Consider the following 20,655-nt stretch of genomic DNA (forward strand, 5'->3'; position numbering starts at 1 on the left):
TCCGACTTACTCCCCTTCATTCTTCCCCTCCTGCTATCTTCTTCTTTTTCTTTTTTCTTAACATATCTTGCATTATTTGTTTCAGAAGTACAGATCTGTGATTCAACAGTCTTGCACAATTCACAGCGCTCACCATAGCACATACCCTCCCCAGGAACTATCACCCAGCCACCCCATCCCTCCCAGCCCCCACCACTCCAGCAACACTCAGTTTGTTTCCTGAGATTAAGAATTCCTCATATCAGTGAGGTCATATGATACATGTCTTTCTCTGATTGACATATTTCACTCAGCACAACACCCTCCAGTTCCATCCATGTCGTTGCAAATGACAAGATCTCATTCCTTTTGATGGCTGCATAATATTCCATTGCGTGTATATACCACATCTTCTTTATCCATTCGTCTGTCGATGGACATCTTGGCTCTTTCCACAGTTTGGCTATTGTGGACATTGCTTCGGAGCTACAGTTTTATCACCTGGGGATTGGGAGTTTGTTCTTTAGATCTTGGATAAAAAAAATAATAATAATCTTGTTCTGCTACATCTTATTTATTTTATCCCCTATGTCTTTTCCTGTGGAGGTGGGAGGGGGGTTTAGATCAGTCTGTTATGTTGCCAAAACCAGAGGTCCTTACAGTAGTTACTAAAGAGAAGCTCATCTTTTAAAGGGAGCAAAGGTGTTTGAGTTGGGGCAGTTCACACATCTAGGTGGGTGCTTGGCTTTCTTCTGAGGGCAGGGTGTTGCTGGTCCAGCCAAGCCACTGTGTGCATGGGGCTGGGACAGAGTGTTCCACAGTCTAGAAAGAGCCTCCTCTGGGGGCTGAGGTTGCCCCGATAGGAGGGCCCCTAATGTAACTAACTCTCTTTCCTCCCACATCCATTCCTGTCAGGAGCTTTACAATACTCATGAGAAATCAGAGAACATTGCTGGACTGCAACTGAGTCTCAAACCATCTGAAAAGGATTTTGATTTCTCCTTTCATTGGGAGGATAGTCATAAGGGAGCCAATTACAGAAAATCCTAACTACTTAAGTCAGGGTTACAGCCATCAGAAGTATCCCACCAAACCCATAATCTGTGTTAATGATCATAACTAAGAGGACCTACCCGTTCTCATTAACATTATCTCCATCATGAGCTTAAGAGACTCAAGCCCACAACGAGCCGAATTTCTCATGTGAGGGAAGGAGTAGAGGGTCTATTACTTTAAGGCCTTCTGAGAACCTCGAGTCCCCCGAAGTGTTCTTTGCAATTCCATCTGCATCTACTAGATCTGGCACTGTGACGCTTCAGCCAGCAAGTTAGCCAGCCGAAGATGCTGGCCAGCTTTCAGAATAACCCTAAAAACTACAAAGTACTCCACGCGGTATGGAAACTCATTTCTCACGACGGGGAATTCAAGCAAGTTTCCTCTCTCGGAGGCACATCCAGGGCCCAGACTTGATTTTTATGTGTTGCAACACAAGGCTCTTCTGATTTATCTTCGGCTGGCTGACTAGCTGCGTGAAGCATCACGGTGCCAGATCTAGTAGATGCAGATGGGATTGCTAAGGAAAAGAGCATCAGAATGACTCATCTCCTTTGAATGGCCATAAGAATGGATGGTTTGGTTACATGAACACCAGACATGAGAAGATCTAGCCCTTTTCCTTCGTCTCCTAACTGTACAGATATAAAAAATTATACATAGACGGTTTCACACCCTCTGGACAGAAGTAATGTCACTCACTTCTGAAATGAAAATACAACTGGCTCCAGCCCCAGTCTACCAGATTGTCAGGAAATGGATCCTTCATCATCTACCACTACCTATCCCCCTCCTTCTCCAAGAACCCCATGACTAACGCAGTCCCATAAGTCTGTCAAACAGCCTTTCTCGGATAGAGGAGATACATGATACAGTATTCTTGCTGTTGATACAGCAACAATGTCCCTGCCCCTCCAGCTCGGGAGGGGCACTGAATCTCTATGTTTCTGGTGATTTAGCCTCAGTAAGGTAGTGGCTGCCACAGTCCAGTGCCTCTTCAAGCCCGCAGAGGCCTTTGAAGGAGGGCCACTCTGAGCAACACAGTCACTCGGTATGGCCTCAGACACCAGTGCTTGTTACCTGGGCCCCAGGACCTTGTCTCTTCTATTCAAGCCTGTTGGACCCCTGGTGTCCCCTCCAAGGCCCTACTCAGAAGAAGTGATTACATTTACTCCCAGTCCCTGGGATTTCCTCCAGGACCAGGCTGCTGCTCGTTTTTAACTTCCTGAAGCCCAAAGTTCCGTTCAGACACTTCTGCTTCAAGAGTCCGAGTACCACCAGGAAGGGTCTGCATTTTCAGGACAAAAAGAGAGCCGTCCACCCTCCCAAGGAGGAGGATCCAAACTTTAGGAACACAAAGGCCTATTTGCCACCCTGGCAGCATAGGCAGGACAGTATCTTTTACTCCTTCTGGATGAGTTTCTACCTCTTTTCCCAGGACAGAAAGGGGAATTTTTACTGCAGCAGGGACACACACACACACACACACACACACACACACACACAACATACAAGTGAAAAGTCCCACCAGGTCTTCCTGATGCACAGAAACAGAAAATTCAAGGTGAGTTTTTCATGGCTTACTCTTTCGTAGCAGGAAAGGATGTGCCACGACTGTGAGATCCGACCCACTGGTCCTCTGCACTTAATAATGTTTATGCAAATGAATTACTTTTTAATGACAATAAAACCTAAGTTTGTCTACCATCCAATTGCCCAGGAAATTGGAATAAAAATAGGTTTTCTTTTTATTCAGTTTTTTAAAACTGTTTTAGGCATGATTATTGCTAAAATGTATTAAAACATATCTTCTACCTTTGATAAGGTATGATGAATATATTTTACTTTTTTATCTTTTTATGGCTCAGTTAGTTATCTTCTTCGGGTTATCATATAGGAAGGCACACCATGAAGCGGGGGATGGGATGTGGAGGGAGCACTGCGAGTATGTACCCTTCGACCCAAACTGTTAAATTCTTTTAAGTTTTATTCCGCTTGTCACAGTTTTGTTTTGTTTTGTTTTCTCTTGTCAGGCCACCAACTAGTTCTTATCTGCTATCAGTATGTGAATTTTCTTCTTCAGTTGCTATGCTGCTTCTAATCTATGACCTAGGGAATGAATCAGTAAGACAAATTAACATTGCATATATAGAGAGAGTAAATGGGTTTTGAATGAGATTTTTAGGTACCTCTATGCATAATTGTCACTGCTTTAACCTTAGAACATTAACTCAAACTAAAATTTTAGGGGTGCTCCTTCCTTTTCCCTTGGACATTCTTTACATTCTGAATACTGGAGGTTCCTATATATGATCTTTCACAGGTGAGTTGAATGTAACTACAGCTCTATTCTCAGAGATTCCACTAGTTAACATCTAATTCCGCATAAAAGTGTGGATTTGGGTGCCCTCTTGTTTTTCCTTCTGTGTGCCCTCCCATTCCCACCGAATACTGCTCCGTCCCCTTCTTTCCAATCATTCATGCTGGCAGCATGTGGTGATAAAATAAAATTGGCATTGAAGTTGGACCACCCCATCGAATCCTAATTTTTCTTATGACATGAACTTGGGAAGTCACATAGCTTCTCTGAACCTCAATGATCTAATTAAAAGGAGTGATGACTCTTATATATTAGGGTGTTTTGAAAACTGACAGTGATAATGCTTGGGAAAGCATTTTCCAAAAATGTTGTTATTATCCCAATGTAACATTCTTACATCTCCTTGTTGCTAACATTTATTGAGGTACTCTGTGACAGACACTGAGTTAGGTTTTATTGTTTATGTGGGTTTTTTAAAGATTTAATTTATTTAATTTATTATTATTATTATCATGATGATGATGTTATGTTAGTCACCATACAGTACAGCATTAGTTTTTTTTTTTAAAGATTTTTATTTATTTATTCGAGAGAGAGAGAATGAGAGATAGAGAGCACGGGAGGGAAGAGGGTCAGAGGGAGAAGCAGACTCCCTGCCGAGCAGGGAGCCCGATGCGGGACTCGATCCTGGGACTCCAGGATCATGACCTGAGCCGAAGGCAGTCGTTTAACCAACTGAGCCACCCAGGCGCCCCCAGTACATCATTAGTTTTTGATGTAGTGATCCACGATCCATTGTTTTCATATAACACCCAGTGCTGCATGCAGTACGTGCCCTCCTTAATACCCATCACCAAGCTAGCCCATCCCCCCAACCCCCTCCCCTCTAGAATCCTCAGTTTGTTTTTCAGAGTCCACAGTCTCTCATGGTTCGTCTCCCCCTCCGATTTCCCCCCCTTCATTTGTTGCTTCCTTCTCCTAATGTCCTCCATGCTATTCCTTATGTTCCACAAATAAGTGAAACCATATGATAATTGACTTTCTCTGCTTGACTTATTTCACTTAGCATCATCTCCTCCAGTCCCATCTATGTTGACGCAAAAGTTGGGTATTCATCCTTTCTGATGGCTGAGTAATGTTCCATTGTATATATGGACCACATCTTCTTTATGCATTTGTCTATTGAAGGGCATCTCGGCTCTTTCCACAGTTTGTCTATTATTATTTTATTAGATTTTATTTATTTATTTGACAGAGAGAGAGAGAGAGACAGAGAGAGCAAGAGCACAAGCAGGGTAGCAGCAGAGGGAGAGGGAGAAGCAGGCTCTCTGCTGAGCAAGGAGCCCGATGCAGCACTCAATCCCAGGACCCTGAGCTGAAGGCAGACGCCCAACCGACTGAGCCACCCAGGCATCCCTAAGATTTTATTTTTATTTATTTATTTGAGAGAGAGAGAGAGAGAGCAAGAGCATGAGCAAGGGAGGGGCAGTGAGAGAGAGAAAATCTTAAGCAGTTCCACGCCCAGCATGGAGCCCGTCGAAGGGCTCAATCCCATGACTCTGAGATCATGACCTGAGCTGAAATCAAGTGTCTGACACTTAACTGACTGAGCCACCCAGGTGCCTCTCGACTTTATAGTTTTTTATCATTTAATCTCCACAAAACTATCTGAAATTATGCTAATAATAATGCTAATCATTGTCCTCACTTCGAGAATGAGGAGACTAATGATGAGAAAGCCTAACTAATTAGGGGCACCTGGGTGGCTCAATTGGTTAAACATCTGACTCTTGATCTCAGCTCAGGTCTTGATCTCAGGGTCATGAGTTCAAGTCCTGCATTGGGCTCCATGCTGGGTGTGGGGCCTACTCAAAAAAAAAGAAAAAAGAAAAAGAAAGAAAGGCTAACTTATTATCGCGAGTCCAGCTAATAAATGCTAGAGTCTGGGTTTGAGCTCCAGACCCCAGGTCTGGCTCTCCATACAATGGCAGAATTCAGGTATTTTGGTTCATGGAGATCAGGAAAAGAGAAGAGGCAACTTAGAAGAGATTCTGGAAGGCCCTTCAGATCACACCTTGGTGTGTGGCTGTCTCTCCACCTCTCTCTACAGGCACAGAGGCTGCCCTGGGCCCCAGTTCTCATGGCCAGCCTTCAAAGTTCTACTTGAAGAATAATTCAAACTCCTTTCCAGATGGAGGGGTCAGACTCAACTCCCTGACTGGCCATGCTGAATTCCTGTGGCTGCCCATAAGTAGCTGGCTACTGCAATTTTTCCATGATGGAATGGGGCAAGCCAGGCTCTCACACTCATAGAAACGTATCTGATGTCTCAAACATCCTAGCCAGCGTCAATGATCTAATAGAAAGCTACAGTTTAAGCTGCTTAGAGAGTCCAAAGTCACCTATTTACATTTTCTTTGCCTGCTCATTCCCTGCAGCTATGCACCTGCCTAATCTCTCTATGTAAAAAGCCCCAGGATCCAAAGAGATACTGATAATTAGATTATTGATATAATCAAATAATCTAAAAAAATAAATCAGAAATGACTGCAATCTCCTGTTTGAGCTTTCCTTATAACCCGTATCTTGTGAACAAAATAGGATTGCCAAAGAGTGCACTATAATTTGAGACATAGAGGGGTTTATCTAGGTAGAACCATCATGTTCCAGCCTAAAACTCTGCTTCTCCCCCATTGTTCTCCATTTACTCCATCATTTATTGCCTGGACAGAATTTAAAAACTAATGGTAGCAATAAATATTCTTCTTATCAGCAAATGCTGGTGATAACGAATCCTTGCAATCAGCATCATCTCTATTTGACAGATAAAGTAATCAAGGTTCAGGGACTTGCCAAAGGTCACATAGGCAGGAGATAAAAGATTGGAATTCAAACTCAGGTCCAGATGGAGCCACTTAAACCAATCTTCACCACTCATTCCCCTGTGTCCTGGGACTGCACCAATCGTACCTGATCAGAACCTCAAGGCCATATGTGACAAGATGAATGGCCCTGACTCTAAAATATCCTGTGAGGTCACTGTTTCCTCACCCTGATTCGTGGAAATGGGAGAGACGCCATTAAGGTATATACACCCCTGCCTCAGAAACCAGAAACAGCTGCTAACGGGGCTAGCTGAGACAACAGTCCCTGGATTTCTGCAGAAACAGTCTGTTTTTAAGCCAACATCAAATATGGTTATTCAGAGGACCCCTTCTCCCCATACCTCCTTAAATCCCGAAAGTGAGTTTCTATTTTCTATTAATCTTTATCCCTAGAATTTTATTCCTAGGATTGTCCTAGCCTAGAGAAGAAACTAAAGGTTGGAGTTAGCATAAAAACATGTGCTTCTCGTTAGATTGGAACATGAGTTGTAACCTGCCCAACTTCAACACTTGGAATAGAAGCACAGCACGTAGTTAAATATATAATTAATGCTATATTCCCATCATGTCCCCTGACTGCTCAAGATCTCTGGCTCCCTACTGATTCATCAGACTCAAAATAAATGCCACAGTCTGGCATTCAAGGTCTTCTGTCAGCTGTGTCTCCAGGTCCTCCTCTTCAAGCCTCCTATTTGGAAACTCCCAAACTCCCTGGCTTGGCAGACAGGCTGCTTCTCCCTCAAAATCTCTCCAACTTGGTTCCCTGGTTTGTGCCTGAAACACCCTCTCACCTCTACACTCCTCCTCTAACTCCATCATTTCTTTAAAGCTCAAAAAAAAAAAAAAAAGACCCCAAGAAGCCCTTCCTGACAAGCCCCTATGCCTACATGTCTTTTTATTAGTACCCAGTCAATAAACCATTTCCTGAGCACCTCCCATGGTTCATCAAGTTCCTCTTCTGACCAACATGTACTGAGCCCTTTCTGTGTGCTAGGTTATTGTGCCCAATGTTCTGCATATCACCCTATTGCTCTGCTCCCTGTTACAGAAAACCTTCTCAAAGAAGTTGTTTATACTCCTGTCTCAACTCCTGTCCTCTCACACTCTTTTGAACCAGCTTCAAACAGACTCTTGTCCCCACCTCTGCACTGAAATTGCTCTTTTCAAGGTCACTAATGATTTCTATGCTGCTAAATCCAATGGTCAGTTTCCAGTGCTCTTCTTCATTGATATCACAGCAGTATTTGTACAAGAATCTGACTATATTATATCATCTCATAATGAATGAGTTTTAAGGGAAGTTAGATAATATTCCAAAAAAAATCTTCATATTTGACCTTATGAAATAAAGGTAGAATAAATATATATACACATACACATAATATCACTATAATTGTGTCAACTCTAATTGTAGTCTGATATAAGTACAGCTGCTTGAATAACTGGTGTTGCTGCTAGCAATGTATTTTTTGCCATAAATGGTAACTTTGATAGAATTCTAAACAAAGGAAAGTACAATGTTCCTTTGATTTAAATGATTAAATATCAAGTGTATAGTAAGCTATACTGAAGATATTTTGTAAAGTAGAAATAGAGTCTAGACTCAAATAATTCAAATAATTATATATTTTTTTCACTAGGTGAATGCTTGACATTAAAAGTTTTATGGGACACGAGATAAGTCTCTTTGTGTGATATTGCCCATATATTACAGGATATCTAAAATCCCTGGTTCCTGCCTATGAAATGACAGTAGCACCTCAATCATTATAAAAACAAAAAGTGCCCCTTAAAATTACCATAGAGTTCTTTAGGGGGTGATACCATGTGGAGAAACTATTTTTCATGATGTCTTGTGTTTCTGTACAACTCATGAGCAGAGATGATGACTGACTTTATTCTGAAGATGTTTGTATAGCAAACAGATTTTAAACACAGAGATAGTGTCCACTCAGAGCAAAGCGTAGGCACACTTACTGCCTATTACAAAAGATTCAGGTTTCCTCAGCCTGGGGTTCCTCTCCTGTCATGCAATCCACTGCATTTCAGGTATCTCTAGCCCTTCCACGTTGCCCTGGGGAACTGAGACTCAGGGAACCAGGGAAGGAAAAGGTAGATACTCTGCCTACCATGGTTATTGTAATAAAGGTCTTTATCTATGACCCCAGAGGCTCATGTCTTCTACCAGCATCCATGACATTGTGGTAGGCTGACTTGTTGGCTTGTAAATCGGGTAAAACTCAGATCCTTCAAAGTTCTTGACAGTCATTCCACTGACACTCACTAGAAGTATAAGCTCACTCCTAAATTGATATTCTGGTCTTGACCTCTCCCTGAACTCCAGGGATTTCTAATTAATTGCCATCGCTACTTGAATATCGAACAGGCATCTCAAACTTCAAGTGCCCCAGGTAAACTCCTTATCTTTCTCCCAAATCCTTTTTCTCCTGAAGCTTTTGCCAACACACAAAAAAATGCAAATTCATCTTTCCAGTTTTTCAGACTGAAAATCTTGGTGTCATTTTTGGTGCCTTTCTTGCTCTCATATTACTCATCTAATGGCTCTCTCAATCCTTTTGACACTACCTTCAAAAACATGCAAAACTGACCACTTCTCACCATCTTCTCACCACCCCTCCTGGTCCATAACACCATCAGCCTCCATGTGGATAACTGCCATAGTCTTAACCAGCCTCTCTCCAAATATCCACGTGACTCACCAGCTTACCACTCAGATCTCTGCTCAAATGTCACCATTATCACATTGGCCTTCAAAAGATGAACCCATTTAAAATAGCAATCTCTCACAGGCCTAGCAGGTCTTATTCTCTTTCCCCATTTCATTTTTCTCTCTGGCCTTTATCAGCATCTAATACATAGATGCTCATTTTTTATTGTATTCGTCCTTCCACTAATTTCTTTCCCATTTCCCTATGTTCCATTGGAATGCTACTGTCAGTCTTTTCAGGGTGTGCCTTTTATTAAAGATGTTCCTGTTCTTTAGCAGCTCCCGGATTGCAGGTACTGGGGTGTGTTCACCTTGTGACTCCCACAGCTCCTAACACAGTTGTGGTTATAGCATAGGCTCTAGTTGGTTAAATGAGCCCAAACTATCCAGGTGCAAGCTGGAAACAATTTATTCTTTCCTACCATGGCCCCCTAAAACCTGCTCTGTGGAACCAATTTTCTTTGCTCCTGGGCCAAAATCTCAGTCACTCAGATAAAAAAAGGTCCAGTCCGGCACATTCATCAAATAATCTAGCCCAGTTCATATGCATTATCTAAACTCTGAACTTTTGTCCAGTTTAAAACTCATCTAGCTTGAGCTGCTTTAGGCTGAGAAGTTCACAGAGGTGGTGGAGGTGGCTGAGGTGGTGTGTGGTCGGTTTCTCTCTCTTCCTTGCTTCACCTGTCCACTCTCTAGCTACCCTTCCTGTTCTGTCCCAGGTCGGCTCAGGGAAAAGGAGACTGGGGAAAAGAGCATGGTCTTATGAGGCTAGTATATTTGTCCATGTCCTCTTCATGATCCTCCTTCTAGAGATACCTCTGTTGCTTCCTCAGAGATTATGCACTAAGGCTACCTCAATGCTGGCTATGCCCTTCCTTCACATGACCACCTGTGACTCCCCCTTTCAATTCCTTAGGTCCCTTCAGGCCTCCAGGGGGCTTTCTAGGGAAATAACCCTTGAAGAAGCCCAGTCTTGCCGACTTCCATAGGGTTCATATGCCGACTTTGGACACAACAGCCATTCCCCTTCTGTCAGTGGGCATGCACCCCACTCCCTCTGTGCCACCTCTCACCACTCTGCACCAGGTAGGCACAACCCCATGAGAGCCTCTTGCCACTGGACTCCCAGGTGAGAGTCAGACTTAGGCCCTCCATCCCTCCAGGTAACACATGTCCTGCTCTCCTCACAGCACCGCCTGGAGTCCCTGTCACATTCTTGATGTAAGGGGAGTAGACCTTCATCCCTCCCACTAGCCAGTGAGGATGATGCAGGAAATGCACAGGACACTGACAGTTCTCTGCAAAGAAATCCTCACTTTCCAATCTTTTGTCAACCTCAACTTCTTAGATGAGCTAGAGCTGGGTGGTGAGCAAAAGCCAGCAGCATGACTCCAGGCCTTTCCTTCGAAAGTCTTGCATGGAGGCTCCAGCACCTCCCCTTGGAATGACAATGGGGTTTCCCACCAACAGTTTTGTTACTAGCCTTTGAAACTCAGAGACAAAAGGATGAGTTACAGTTAAGATCCTGTTTCAAACATTTGTTGAATTGAATACCAAAAATGGATAATGACAAGATATAGCTCCAAATGAGGTCTACTACTCTTGAGACAAGTCCAAAGGCCAACTCTGCTAATCTGCTGGATTAGATCATCAGATGGATTCTTAAGCGCCTTTTTGGCAAAGTCTTCAACCAGAAGCCTGGAGAAGCAGTGAAGGAATAGATGAGTTTTTTGGTGGTGTGGCTGTAATGGAAACTTGGAAAAGATGACCATGCCAGCCAGGAGTTTGTAATAGGACAGAAACAGTGGGAATAGTCAGTCTAGGACTGGTTCTATCCAGGACACTAGGGCCCTTTTATGATAGGAGAAAATTGCCTCTGCTGAGGACTACCTGTGGCAATCCTAAATGTCCTTCTTTAAACATTAGTATTGACCTGCAGCTCCCTTTATTTTTTGCCCCCAAACTCCATATCCCAGAGAGAAATTCCTGGGGATATGCTGCTCATCAGCTTAGGGACTGGGAATAAAGGAGAGAAACAGAAATAAGCATGAGGGACATTAACTACCATTATTCAAGCACTACAACGATCTACATGTTTGCCTATTATAAAACAAGTCATCTAATCTTTTCAATTATTCTGAGGAGTAAATAGAACTAGCCCCCGGGAAAACTGAGGCTCAAACTGATTAAGAGATTTTCTCAGGAACACACAGATAGAAGAAATAGAGTAGGTACAACTTGCTATTACCAAAACATTCCCTGGATTTCCCTGCCAGCTCTCACAGTGTGCTCCACCTGAAAGACCACTGCTCACCCCTACCTGTCCAGATCCCACCATTCTTAAAGGGCAGCTTCTATCTACCTTCCTGCATATGGCAGTCTTCGTTCCCTCCAAGGTGGAAGCAATTGCTTCTTCCTCGATCTGGGTAGAAATTTGTACTTCTTCTGGAACATGTCACAGTCTTTGCACCCTCCCAGTCCCAACACAGAATGTGGTCATTTGTGTGTACCTTATTTCCTCTACTGTGACAGTGCCTTATCCACCTTGATATTAACCAAAGCATATACTAAAAGCCTTAGAGCACATTTCTTGCTCATAGCAGGTATTCAACACATGTTTATTGAATGAAGAACACAGAGGCATTGCAAAAGATGAGATCTCAGGTATACTGATTTCTCAGAGCACCTTGTTTGCAGCTCAAATGAACAAGATCTGAAGGTTCGCTGTCATCAAAGGCAAACGCTGGCCCATCTCCAGAGGGCATCTACCCAATCCTGGCTTCTGCTTCAAAGTTTCCCCTAAGTTCCAGTCGCAGCCTCTTGATCTTCCCCTGTTTGCTCATTAAAGTTAATTTGGGACATGAAAAGGTCTAGGACTGAATATTCCATTAAGGTCAGGTCTTCTTAATGCAGCAACTGCAGACAAAATGTAAACATGGGACAGAGGTTGCCAGTACAAGGCCAGTGCCCGTAGCACCTGTTTAAACCCCAAATCCTCTGTTCATGGACTCACATCTTCAGTCAGCTTTGGGAATGCTAAGAATACCAAGAGAAGTAGATTATGTCTCTTCATGAGTCTTCAGTGAGCTCCAAGGTTCTCCTTCAGGGAAGGGGAAGGGCAATAAGGAAACAGCAATTTGTATGAAAATTGTCTGTCTAGAGTCCCGGGTGTGGACTAAGATAATTGCTAACAATGTCAGCTACCATTTTCTGAGTTTTTATTGTGTATCAAGGAATGTGCCTAATGTTTTTACATGTAATATTTTTTTCTAATCCTCACAGTAACCCCCTAAGGAGATATTATTATTGACCCTATATTATACTTATGGGGAATAAATAAAATTCCAACCATGGAATAAGGCAGAGTACTCCTAGAGTCTGTACTACTAACTGCCTCACTCTATTGTTTCTTAGGATATCTCAGAATGTTCTAGCCTTTCTTAGCAGGCAAGAAAAGATTCTACCCAATAACTGGTGCATTGGATGGTGTGGCTTTGAATGAGATACTGGTGAGGTGAGGCCTTGATTTTTATTAAATTTCATATATAAAAATTCATTTATGAGGAATGAAAGAATAGAGGGTGTCACTTCAACTACTGGTGCTACAAGAACCACAAGAACCCAAGGACAACTTGGCCTTATGTGACATGCCCAGTGGCACATCAAGTTTCCAAGATTCCACAGGATTGTTTGTAAAGTTTAACAAAGCAGGAGCCAAAGGGGTGAGGAAAGTTGGAGAACAAAGAAACACAGTAATGTGTCACCAATATCAAGTCCCCAAACCTTCAATTCTAACAGACATGTTTATTTCAGTGGAAATTTTAAATCTAGTAAATGTAAGTTACTCATTCCTATGGAAATATTTTCAAAGGAGAAACTGGGGTCAGGACCAAAAAAGGAACATGCAACCATAAAAGAAATCCAAATATATCAATGATCACAGTAAGAGTGAGTATCTTAAATTCCCCTGTTGAAGTAACAGACTTTTCAGAACAGGTTAAAATACAAAGTTAAGCTAAGTACGTGACACGCTTCAACAGTGGGCACAGGAGGGTTGAAAACAGAAGCATCTAAGTATACTAGAAAAATAATAAAAGAAAGTAGATGTTGAAATGCTAATATCAGACGAAAGAAAACTAAAAATGAGAATCATTAATAAAAGGGACAAATGTGTTTGCTTCTATTATATTCAATTCACTGAGAAGACATGATGATTATGAATTTAATGTATTAATATGGGCAGCTATATGCATAAAATAAAAACGGGAAGAAATAAAAAGTGAGTGAACAAATTTAGAGTCATAGTCCAAAAACCATAATACAGGGGCACCTGAGTGGCTCAGTCGGTTAAGGGTCTGCCTTTGGCTCAGGTCATGATCCTGGAGTCCCGGGATCCAGCCCCACTTTGGGCTCCCTGCTCAGCGGGGAGTCTGCTTCTCTCTCTCCCTCTGCCCCTCCCCCTGCTCCTTCTCTCTCTCTCAAATAAATAAACAAACAAATAAAATGTTTAAAAAAAAGACCTTTAAAAAAAACCATAATACAGCCATCTCAGAAGTCATCATATCATATCAAAATGAATAGAAATATAAGAATATTCAAATACTTCTCATGGGACATTTATGAAGAAAAATGACAGTAGTTTTAAAAAGCAGAAATGACATCAATGTAAAAAGGATAATTTAAAAAGGATGCAATTTGTTTGCAAATTAAAAGATGTTTTCCTAGATAACTTTTGGATTAAGTAGAAAATAAAAATAGAAATGTAAAAATTGAAAAGTGAATGGTAATGAGAGCACTGCATATTTCAAAACTTGTAGATGCAGCTAGAATGGACTTAGATAAAAAAAAAAAACAACGCGTCCTTGCCATTCCCCTGAGCCTTCAGACTTCCTGCACTAGAACTGCACCTTTCAATACAATGGCTATTATCCACATGTGGCTAGTTAAATTTAAATAATTAAAAGGAAAAATTCAGTTCCCTAGTTGCACTGGCCACATTTCAAGTGCTCCATAGCCACAGGGAGCTAGAAGTTATCATATTGGACAGGACAGATTATAGAAAATTCCCATCTTTGCAGAAAGTTCTCTTTGGCAGTGCTTCTCTAGAGTTTGCCAGGGAAATTCCAGTATGTCAACTTCACTGAATGTAAGCCACCATTAAGTCTAGGTTTCAATCGGCCAACCTAGCAGACTATGGTACACCAGAATCTCAGGAAAGTAAACTCGTGTTGATGACTGTGGCTCTATCAGTGATCCAATTTCACTTGACATGGTCAAACATCTTTAGAATTTATTCACATCCATGCTCCCCACACTCTTGCCAATACTGATTGGTGAGGCCTTATAATTTTTTTGGTGTATTGGTTTCCTCTTTCACTTCAGACGAGGACTTGTACATCCTTGTCTGGGCTATACCGAGATCTAGTCTTGTTAAGGGTATGGAGTTATTAAGAGTGATGGGAGTGGGTCCTACAGAAACTGGCATCCCCTTGGACAGGACTCTCCCCGATGCAGACATTGAAAGGTGTTCATGCAGAGGAAGACTTCTCTCAGTCGGGAGGAGGGGTTTCCTCCATTAGAAAGGCAAGTCCAAAGGAACTGAGGAGGTCAAAGTTCTCAGCCTCACCCATGACCTGGTCCTGTCCCAATCCTACTCCTTCTGCTCTTAGTGCCCTTGATTTAGAGACCAGTGGGCCAAGCACTTGATTGACCCTGCCACTCTAGAACCCATATGCTATCCTGGTTTCTTAGCCATATCTGCCCTGTAACAATAAGAAATGAAGGATTCCTTGAAAACTGGTATAAAGGCTTTTGAAAGAATCTGACACTAGAACATTCCCTGAGTTACTGACAGTTTTCTAGGACATATCTAGGGATGATTCTGCTTAAACTTGAACCTCCCCCATGAACAACTCCAGTCAATGAAATCTCCTAAAATGCACTCTACACACCACTCAGCATGACATTCTCTAATTCTAAATAATTCTGTAATTAATGTCTATTTGTATATTTTCTGTGTGTGTCGTGTATACTACACATTTAATTCTATTGTAAGCTTTGTGAGGACAAGCTTATCTCACAGCATTTAGTAAATTCATGTTCACTAACTTCCTGAGGACATTCTTGCTCACCCTGGCATTTCATACCAGACAAGTGTCAGTGGTTGTGCCTGAGGCTCCTTGAGAATGGGGGTGGGAGGGCAGGTCTGAGGGGCATCTCAATATGGAACGGGCAGGACATGAAGGGCCTCCAGGGGCTCCTGTGGTCAAGCGGAGTTTCCCTCATGAAACAGCTGTCCAGGCACTCATTGTCCACAGACCTTGGAGCTGTCTGCCAGTTCTGCTAATCATTCACCACCTTTGGCTTCCTTCTCAGCTACTTGTGGGCAGTGTCTGGTTTGGGACGGGCGATTCCTATCTTCAAAGCCCGAGATCAGGATGTTCATGTTTTAATGAGCAACATGTAGTGCTGGTGCCTGGCCAAGGTGGGGGGCCTGAGCATCCCAGATGGGACCTTAAGTGGAGCTACTTGTCCTCATTCGTGCCACTTCCAACCTCGCGTTGCTATTGGGTCAGGGCTGCTCATCTCCCTCCTCCCCTGACCACTGCTTCACAGCCGCCAGGAGTGACCAAACATGGAGATAAATGCGGTGGTCGGGAGATGAATGGTATCTGCTTGTCGCTCAATGTCTACTATGTCCATTAACTCACAGCACTGAGGTGCTGGAGATAACATTACTAGTGACCCCAAATAGTCTCTTCTGACACCTGTCCTACCTAGAATGGGCTACCCAGAAACACACTGGCTCTTTGCTGATGGTAAATACTTAGTAGAGCAATGGGTTTTGCTGTACTGAGAGCCAATTCCCCTCAGAGCAGCTCAACAATTTCCCAGGTCAAGGCAAGAACCACAGAGAGTACCAGAAATTTCTCCTCCCTAGTCCACTCTATCACAATGTCATACCCTTGGCTTTCCTCTGTACCTCCTCACCCTGAGCATTTAGCTCTTTGATGTTTCCTGGGTGTTTTGACCACTGGCTGAAAAGGAAAAATTGTGGGGTGACAAAATTACTCCTTTCTATGCAAAATCCCCTAAGTGTTTCCCTCCCTCCTCCTCCCCATCCATCCCTCCCTCTCATCTTAGAGAACACAGATGTCACAGTTTTTCTTTTCTTTGATAGAGAAGCCAGAAGCCAATTAGGGGGAAACTGTGATTGGAATCCTGGTCTCTCAATTTCAGTCATTTTTTTTCCCCCAAAGCTGGGATTTTACAGCAAAATGTTAACAGTGGTTATCATCAAGTTTGGAACTGCAGGTGTTTATTTTTCTCTCATTTTGCTTATGGATTTTTCTAATTTTTTCTATAAAGGCTATGTGTTAGTTTTGCATTTGCTTAGCAAACAGATGTGAAAATTTCCATTGCTCAGGAAAAACAGTTCATTCCTTGTTTATTTATAGTCCAAAATTAGTGTTCCTGAACAGTGTATAGTTTCCTAGGAGGAGTAAGCCAGGAAACCTATTCCTTCCATCCTAGGGCTCCTCCAACCTCAACAATATATAGTAAGCTGTGATATTTGTATAAAGCCAGAGAGAGGAAAATAACATGGAAGAGTATGTGAGGGAGGATGTTATGGGCAAGACCAGGAAGTAATCTGTATCATTTCCATTTATACCCCATTGGCTAGAACTCAGTTGCAAGGCTACATCTAACTGCAAGGCAGGGTAGGAAATATAGTTTATCAATGCACAAAGGAAGAAAAGGAAATGAATATAGTGAATTGCTGGCCAATGTATGCCATGCTTGTGTAAGAAAGGAAAGTTGAAATTAAAATGGAAGAAGGAAGTCAAGTCCCTCTGTAAAGCAATCTTCAGCTCTCTCTTATACAGCACTTTTACCTCCAAATCCTCACTCTCCCACTGTCAAGAAATGGCCTTCATCCCCAAGGGCATGGACAGATTGGATTTTTTTTCTCCCTGATACTAAGTGGGTGTAGGAAAGGGAGATAGGTGGTGAGGGCTCAGAATCAGGGCTATGACCTGGGTGTAAATACCCCTCCTCCCCACTGGGGGTGCTATCCGCATACAGGTGCTGCTTCTCTGCCCACAGCATTGCTCTACCCTAAGGACAAATCATTATGCAGAAGACTGTGATGTCAGCATCCTTCATGTTGAGTGATGAACTTCCTCCTCCTCCACACACTTAACACTGTCAGAGTAACTCCTATTCCATGTACCTCCTGCAATAAAGCCAGAACCACTTCTGTGCCAAGGGCCTGCCTCACATTCCCTGTACCTTGCTCTCTACGATTCCCTCTAAATGAAGCCTCTTGTCCTGGATGCATTGCCTTAGATGCAACTGGTTGTCATCTACTGCTTAGGACTTTTTCTACCTATATGTATTAGACATAGTAAATGATAATTAGAAAATAAAGTTGATGAGCAATTCACATATAAATATAAGTAGACAAGTTGAATCTACTTGTCTAAACATATCTACTTTTTAACAACAAATCACACCTTAACATCCCAAAATTGATCTCAAAAGGTGGCTTTTCAAGTTTATCTACTATCCACTAGAAAGAGATTTGGGGGCAGGTGAGGGGCTTTCTTGGTGGTCCCCCCAAATCTGTTATAGAAAAATACAGAGGCCAGGTAGATGCTCAGTGTGTGTATACATAAGCACATCCCCAAAAGTTTATAAATTTCCATATCTGAAAAGAATATAGTTGCTTTCAATATATGGCCAAAGATGTGAGTATGGGTTCTTAAAAGATGCACAAATATTTGTGAGTAGCCCAGGCCGTTTCTGGGTAATCTCCAGTTCATGTACCTCTCTACTGCTCTAGACAGGAACAGAAGAAAGCATGCCATGGGAGAGAGAGACAGTGTGACCAGAAGCATCTCAAAAGTCCAAACACAGAGCTCATGAGAGCATACATTCTCACAGTTGCATACTAGGAAATACTCATCTTCCTTTTTTTTGGCAGAAGTCAGTTTGTTCCCAGTGTACTAGAATGGAATGGAACAATGAGACTCATATCACCAAAAGTATAGGCTCCTGTCCAGAACTTTGCATTCTCTCTGGGAGCAGTGGGCAGAAGGAGATGATAAAAGTAGGTAGAAGTTAGCTCTGAATATGCAGTCCGAAACTTGAAGGGCTCTCAACGGAGAGAGAGCAGAGAGGTCCTGAGTTTTGCTCCTCACTCTGTAGTAAGACACATCTGTAATTTCATGGGAAAGTTCATAGGTCATTTATGCCCAGGGCTGTATCTTTTTTTTTATGGACTGTATCAGGCCACAGTGGTCTTTAAGGCCATGATAGTCAATGACTCACTCCTTTATCCTTCATGCCCCCCCAGGAATAAAGGAATATGGGCCAGGCTGTGGAAAATATCCTATAGAGGTTTGCTGAAAATGGTGACTGGTTCCATCTTAATGGTTTATGTGGTCTTCTGTCTTGATGTGATGACACTCATGGATACGAAGAATGCACTAAGATTTCGGTACCCCAAAGAGTGGCAGCACCTCACCATGTTCATCCTCCTCACCCTCAGTGGCTGTGCAGATGTCATGAGCAAGAACTTGCTGCCTCAGAGGTGTGTGCTTCTAGAAAAAGGTACTCTGGCCCTGACCTTCTATGTGCTCCTGCTGTTGTTGACATCACATGTCCAGRACTCAACAGGGATAGAGCTTCAGACACATTGTCTGCTCATCTTGGTGGTGTTCCTACTGATGCTGGTGTTGACTATAGAGCTGTGGACTCCGGACACATTTCACCTCTTGCTGATTGAGGCTTTTCTGTTTCTGATGATGGGCTCCTGGCTGATACAGGCAGGCTTTATTCTGTACAAGCCAGTCACTGGCTACCCGTGGCAGGATGATGACATCAGCGACATCATGTTCATCACCACCTTCTTCTGTTGGCATGTGATGATCAATGCTTTGTGTCTGCTGGGAATCTATGGCATCTCTTCCCTTTGGCATCGTTGTTACGGTACCAGCTTGAAGCTGATGGGATCCAAAGAAGCTCCATATCACAGGAGCACTGTAGGATCCCTCTACAAATTGCTGCAGGAAGTGGATCCGTCAGAGAAAGATGACCAGGCTCTTCTCCTTTCAAAAAACCCTTCCTGAGACAGCCTAGAATGCCTGGCACATTGTCCACCCATCTTCCACCTTGCAGGTTCTCAGACATGTGCACCGTACCCTTTTTGGTCCCCAGTGAAGGTAATGGCCATGAAGGAGTGCAGTTGGTCTCCATCTGCTGGTACATCTCCTGCCCTTGAATGTCTAATTGCTGAGGAGATGAGGAGAGAGGAGCCTGAGAAAGGGATGCTGATGGGATTGAGGGTGGGGTGGGGAGAGCACCAGGGGAGTAGATGAGTGTGCAAGAAAAGCCACGGAGGCGGGGTGGGGGGGAAGACAGAGGCTGCAATAGAAGGGAGGCTTTCAAAGGGAGGAGAGCAGAGTCCAGCAGTCATGCCATCACCAGCTACTTTTCCAGGCACAAGAGATTGCCTTTCACCTGAGAGTATAATGATTTCTCACAATTCAAAACTGGAATCATTCAAGTCTCATCCTGATAAAGTGGGTACTTCAGTTTGCTCACCAAAGTTGCACCACCATGTGGAAGTGATATAAACAGAATTTAGAATTAATGTATACTAGTTGAAAGTATGCTTTGTATCCCCCGCCACCTTTAAGGATTGCCTTCATTTCAAATCCAAATTAATAAAGTGAGACTTTATTAATGCTTTAATTTAGTAACACTTCAAATGTGCAGAATTCAAATATAGAATTCAAATGTTCAGTACTTCTTCAACTTCTTATTCTATTACTCCTGTTCCAGTCAAAGCTTACCTATTTCACCACCACCACCTCTGCACATGTAATTTCCCAGATTGTATACTTGGGTCTTTGCAAATTCCACTCCCTTCCATCTCACAGAAAGCCATCAGACAATCACATGTTTATCATGTCGTTTGGTACCCAGCATAAAACCCACCTTTACCCTCACTCTACTGAGTACCCCCAAGGAGGCCCTCTCCAAGAACTCTTACTGACTCCTTTGTTCTGGAACTCTTAGGTGCTTATATGAAATCCGCTTTGTTAAGTTGTTCATATAGCTGATACATTGTGCTTTGTATGGTCTCTGAAATCATTTCTTTGGGGGAGGTTTTTCTCACCACCTAAAGACTCCTAAAGGGTAAGGACTTTGCCAGATCCAGGTTACATAATTTCCTAATGCCCCGAATATGTAGCATAGGTGATGTTTAATAAAGGCTTATTTGCTTCCAGAATCTCCGCCTACCCCTGTTCCTTCTAAATGTTTTTCAGGACAGGTCCAGGATTCTGTGAACCTCTGGGAAACACCAACAGTCCTAAAGCCTGAGTCATCTCCTTAGTAATGGGCCCACTCTCTTCCTCATTCCGGGGATAACAAAATCCACCAACCTATTTCTAAATTGTTTATTCTGTTATTGCTTTTTAATCCTCCAAAGTGTTTCTGTAAGGAACTTCCTCAAAACTGAGACCCAGCAGGTTGACTTATGCACGTCTTAGAGCTGGTACAAGGCAAGAAAGGAATTCGAGTACAGGTGTGTCTGACTCAAGCCAGTGGCTGTGTCCTCTGGCCCACAGTGACTTCGCTAATAACAATGGTAAAGGAAGTGATCCTCAAACTGAAATTGT

General features: G+C 42.8%; 1 protein-coding gene across 1 annotated transcript; it reads left to right on the forward strand.

The window, feature by feature from the left end:
* The first annotated feature begins 18,195 nt into the window (after positions 1-18,195).
* Positions 18,196-19,304, forward strand: LOC141373956 (transmembrane epididymal protein 1A-like). The gene has a single exon (XM_073899430.1). It carries the CDS (start codon positions 18,196-18,198, stop codon positions 19,096-19,098), a length of 903 nt encoding a protein of 300 aa, XP_073755531.1. The 3' UTR covers positions 19,099-19,304.
* The last annotated feature ends 1,351 nt before the right edge of the window (positions 19,305-20,655 follow it).

This window comes from Callorhinus ursinus, unplaced genomic scaffold (assembly GCF_003265705.2).
Source record: "Callorhinus ursinus isolate GAN/ISIS: 27379988/994484 unplaced genomic scaffold, GSC_fseal_2.0 scaffold13, whole genome shotgun sequence".
NCBI lineage: Eukaryota > Metazoa > Chordata > Mammalia > Carnivora > Otariidae > Callorhinus > Callorhinus ursinus.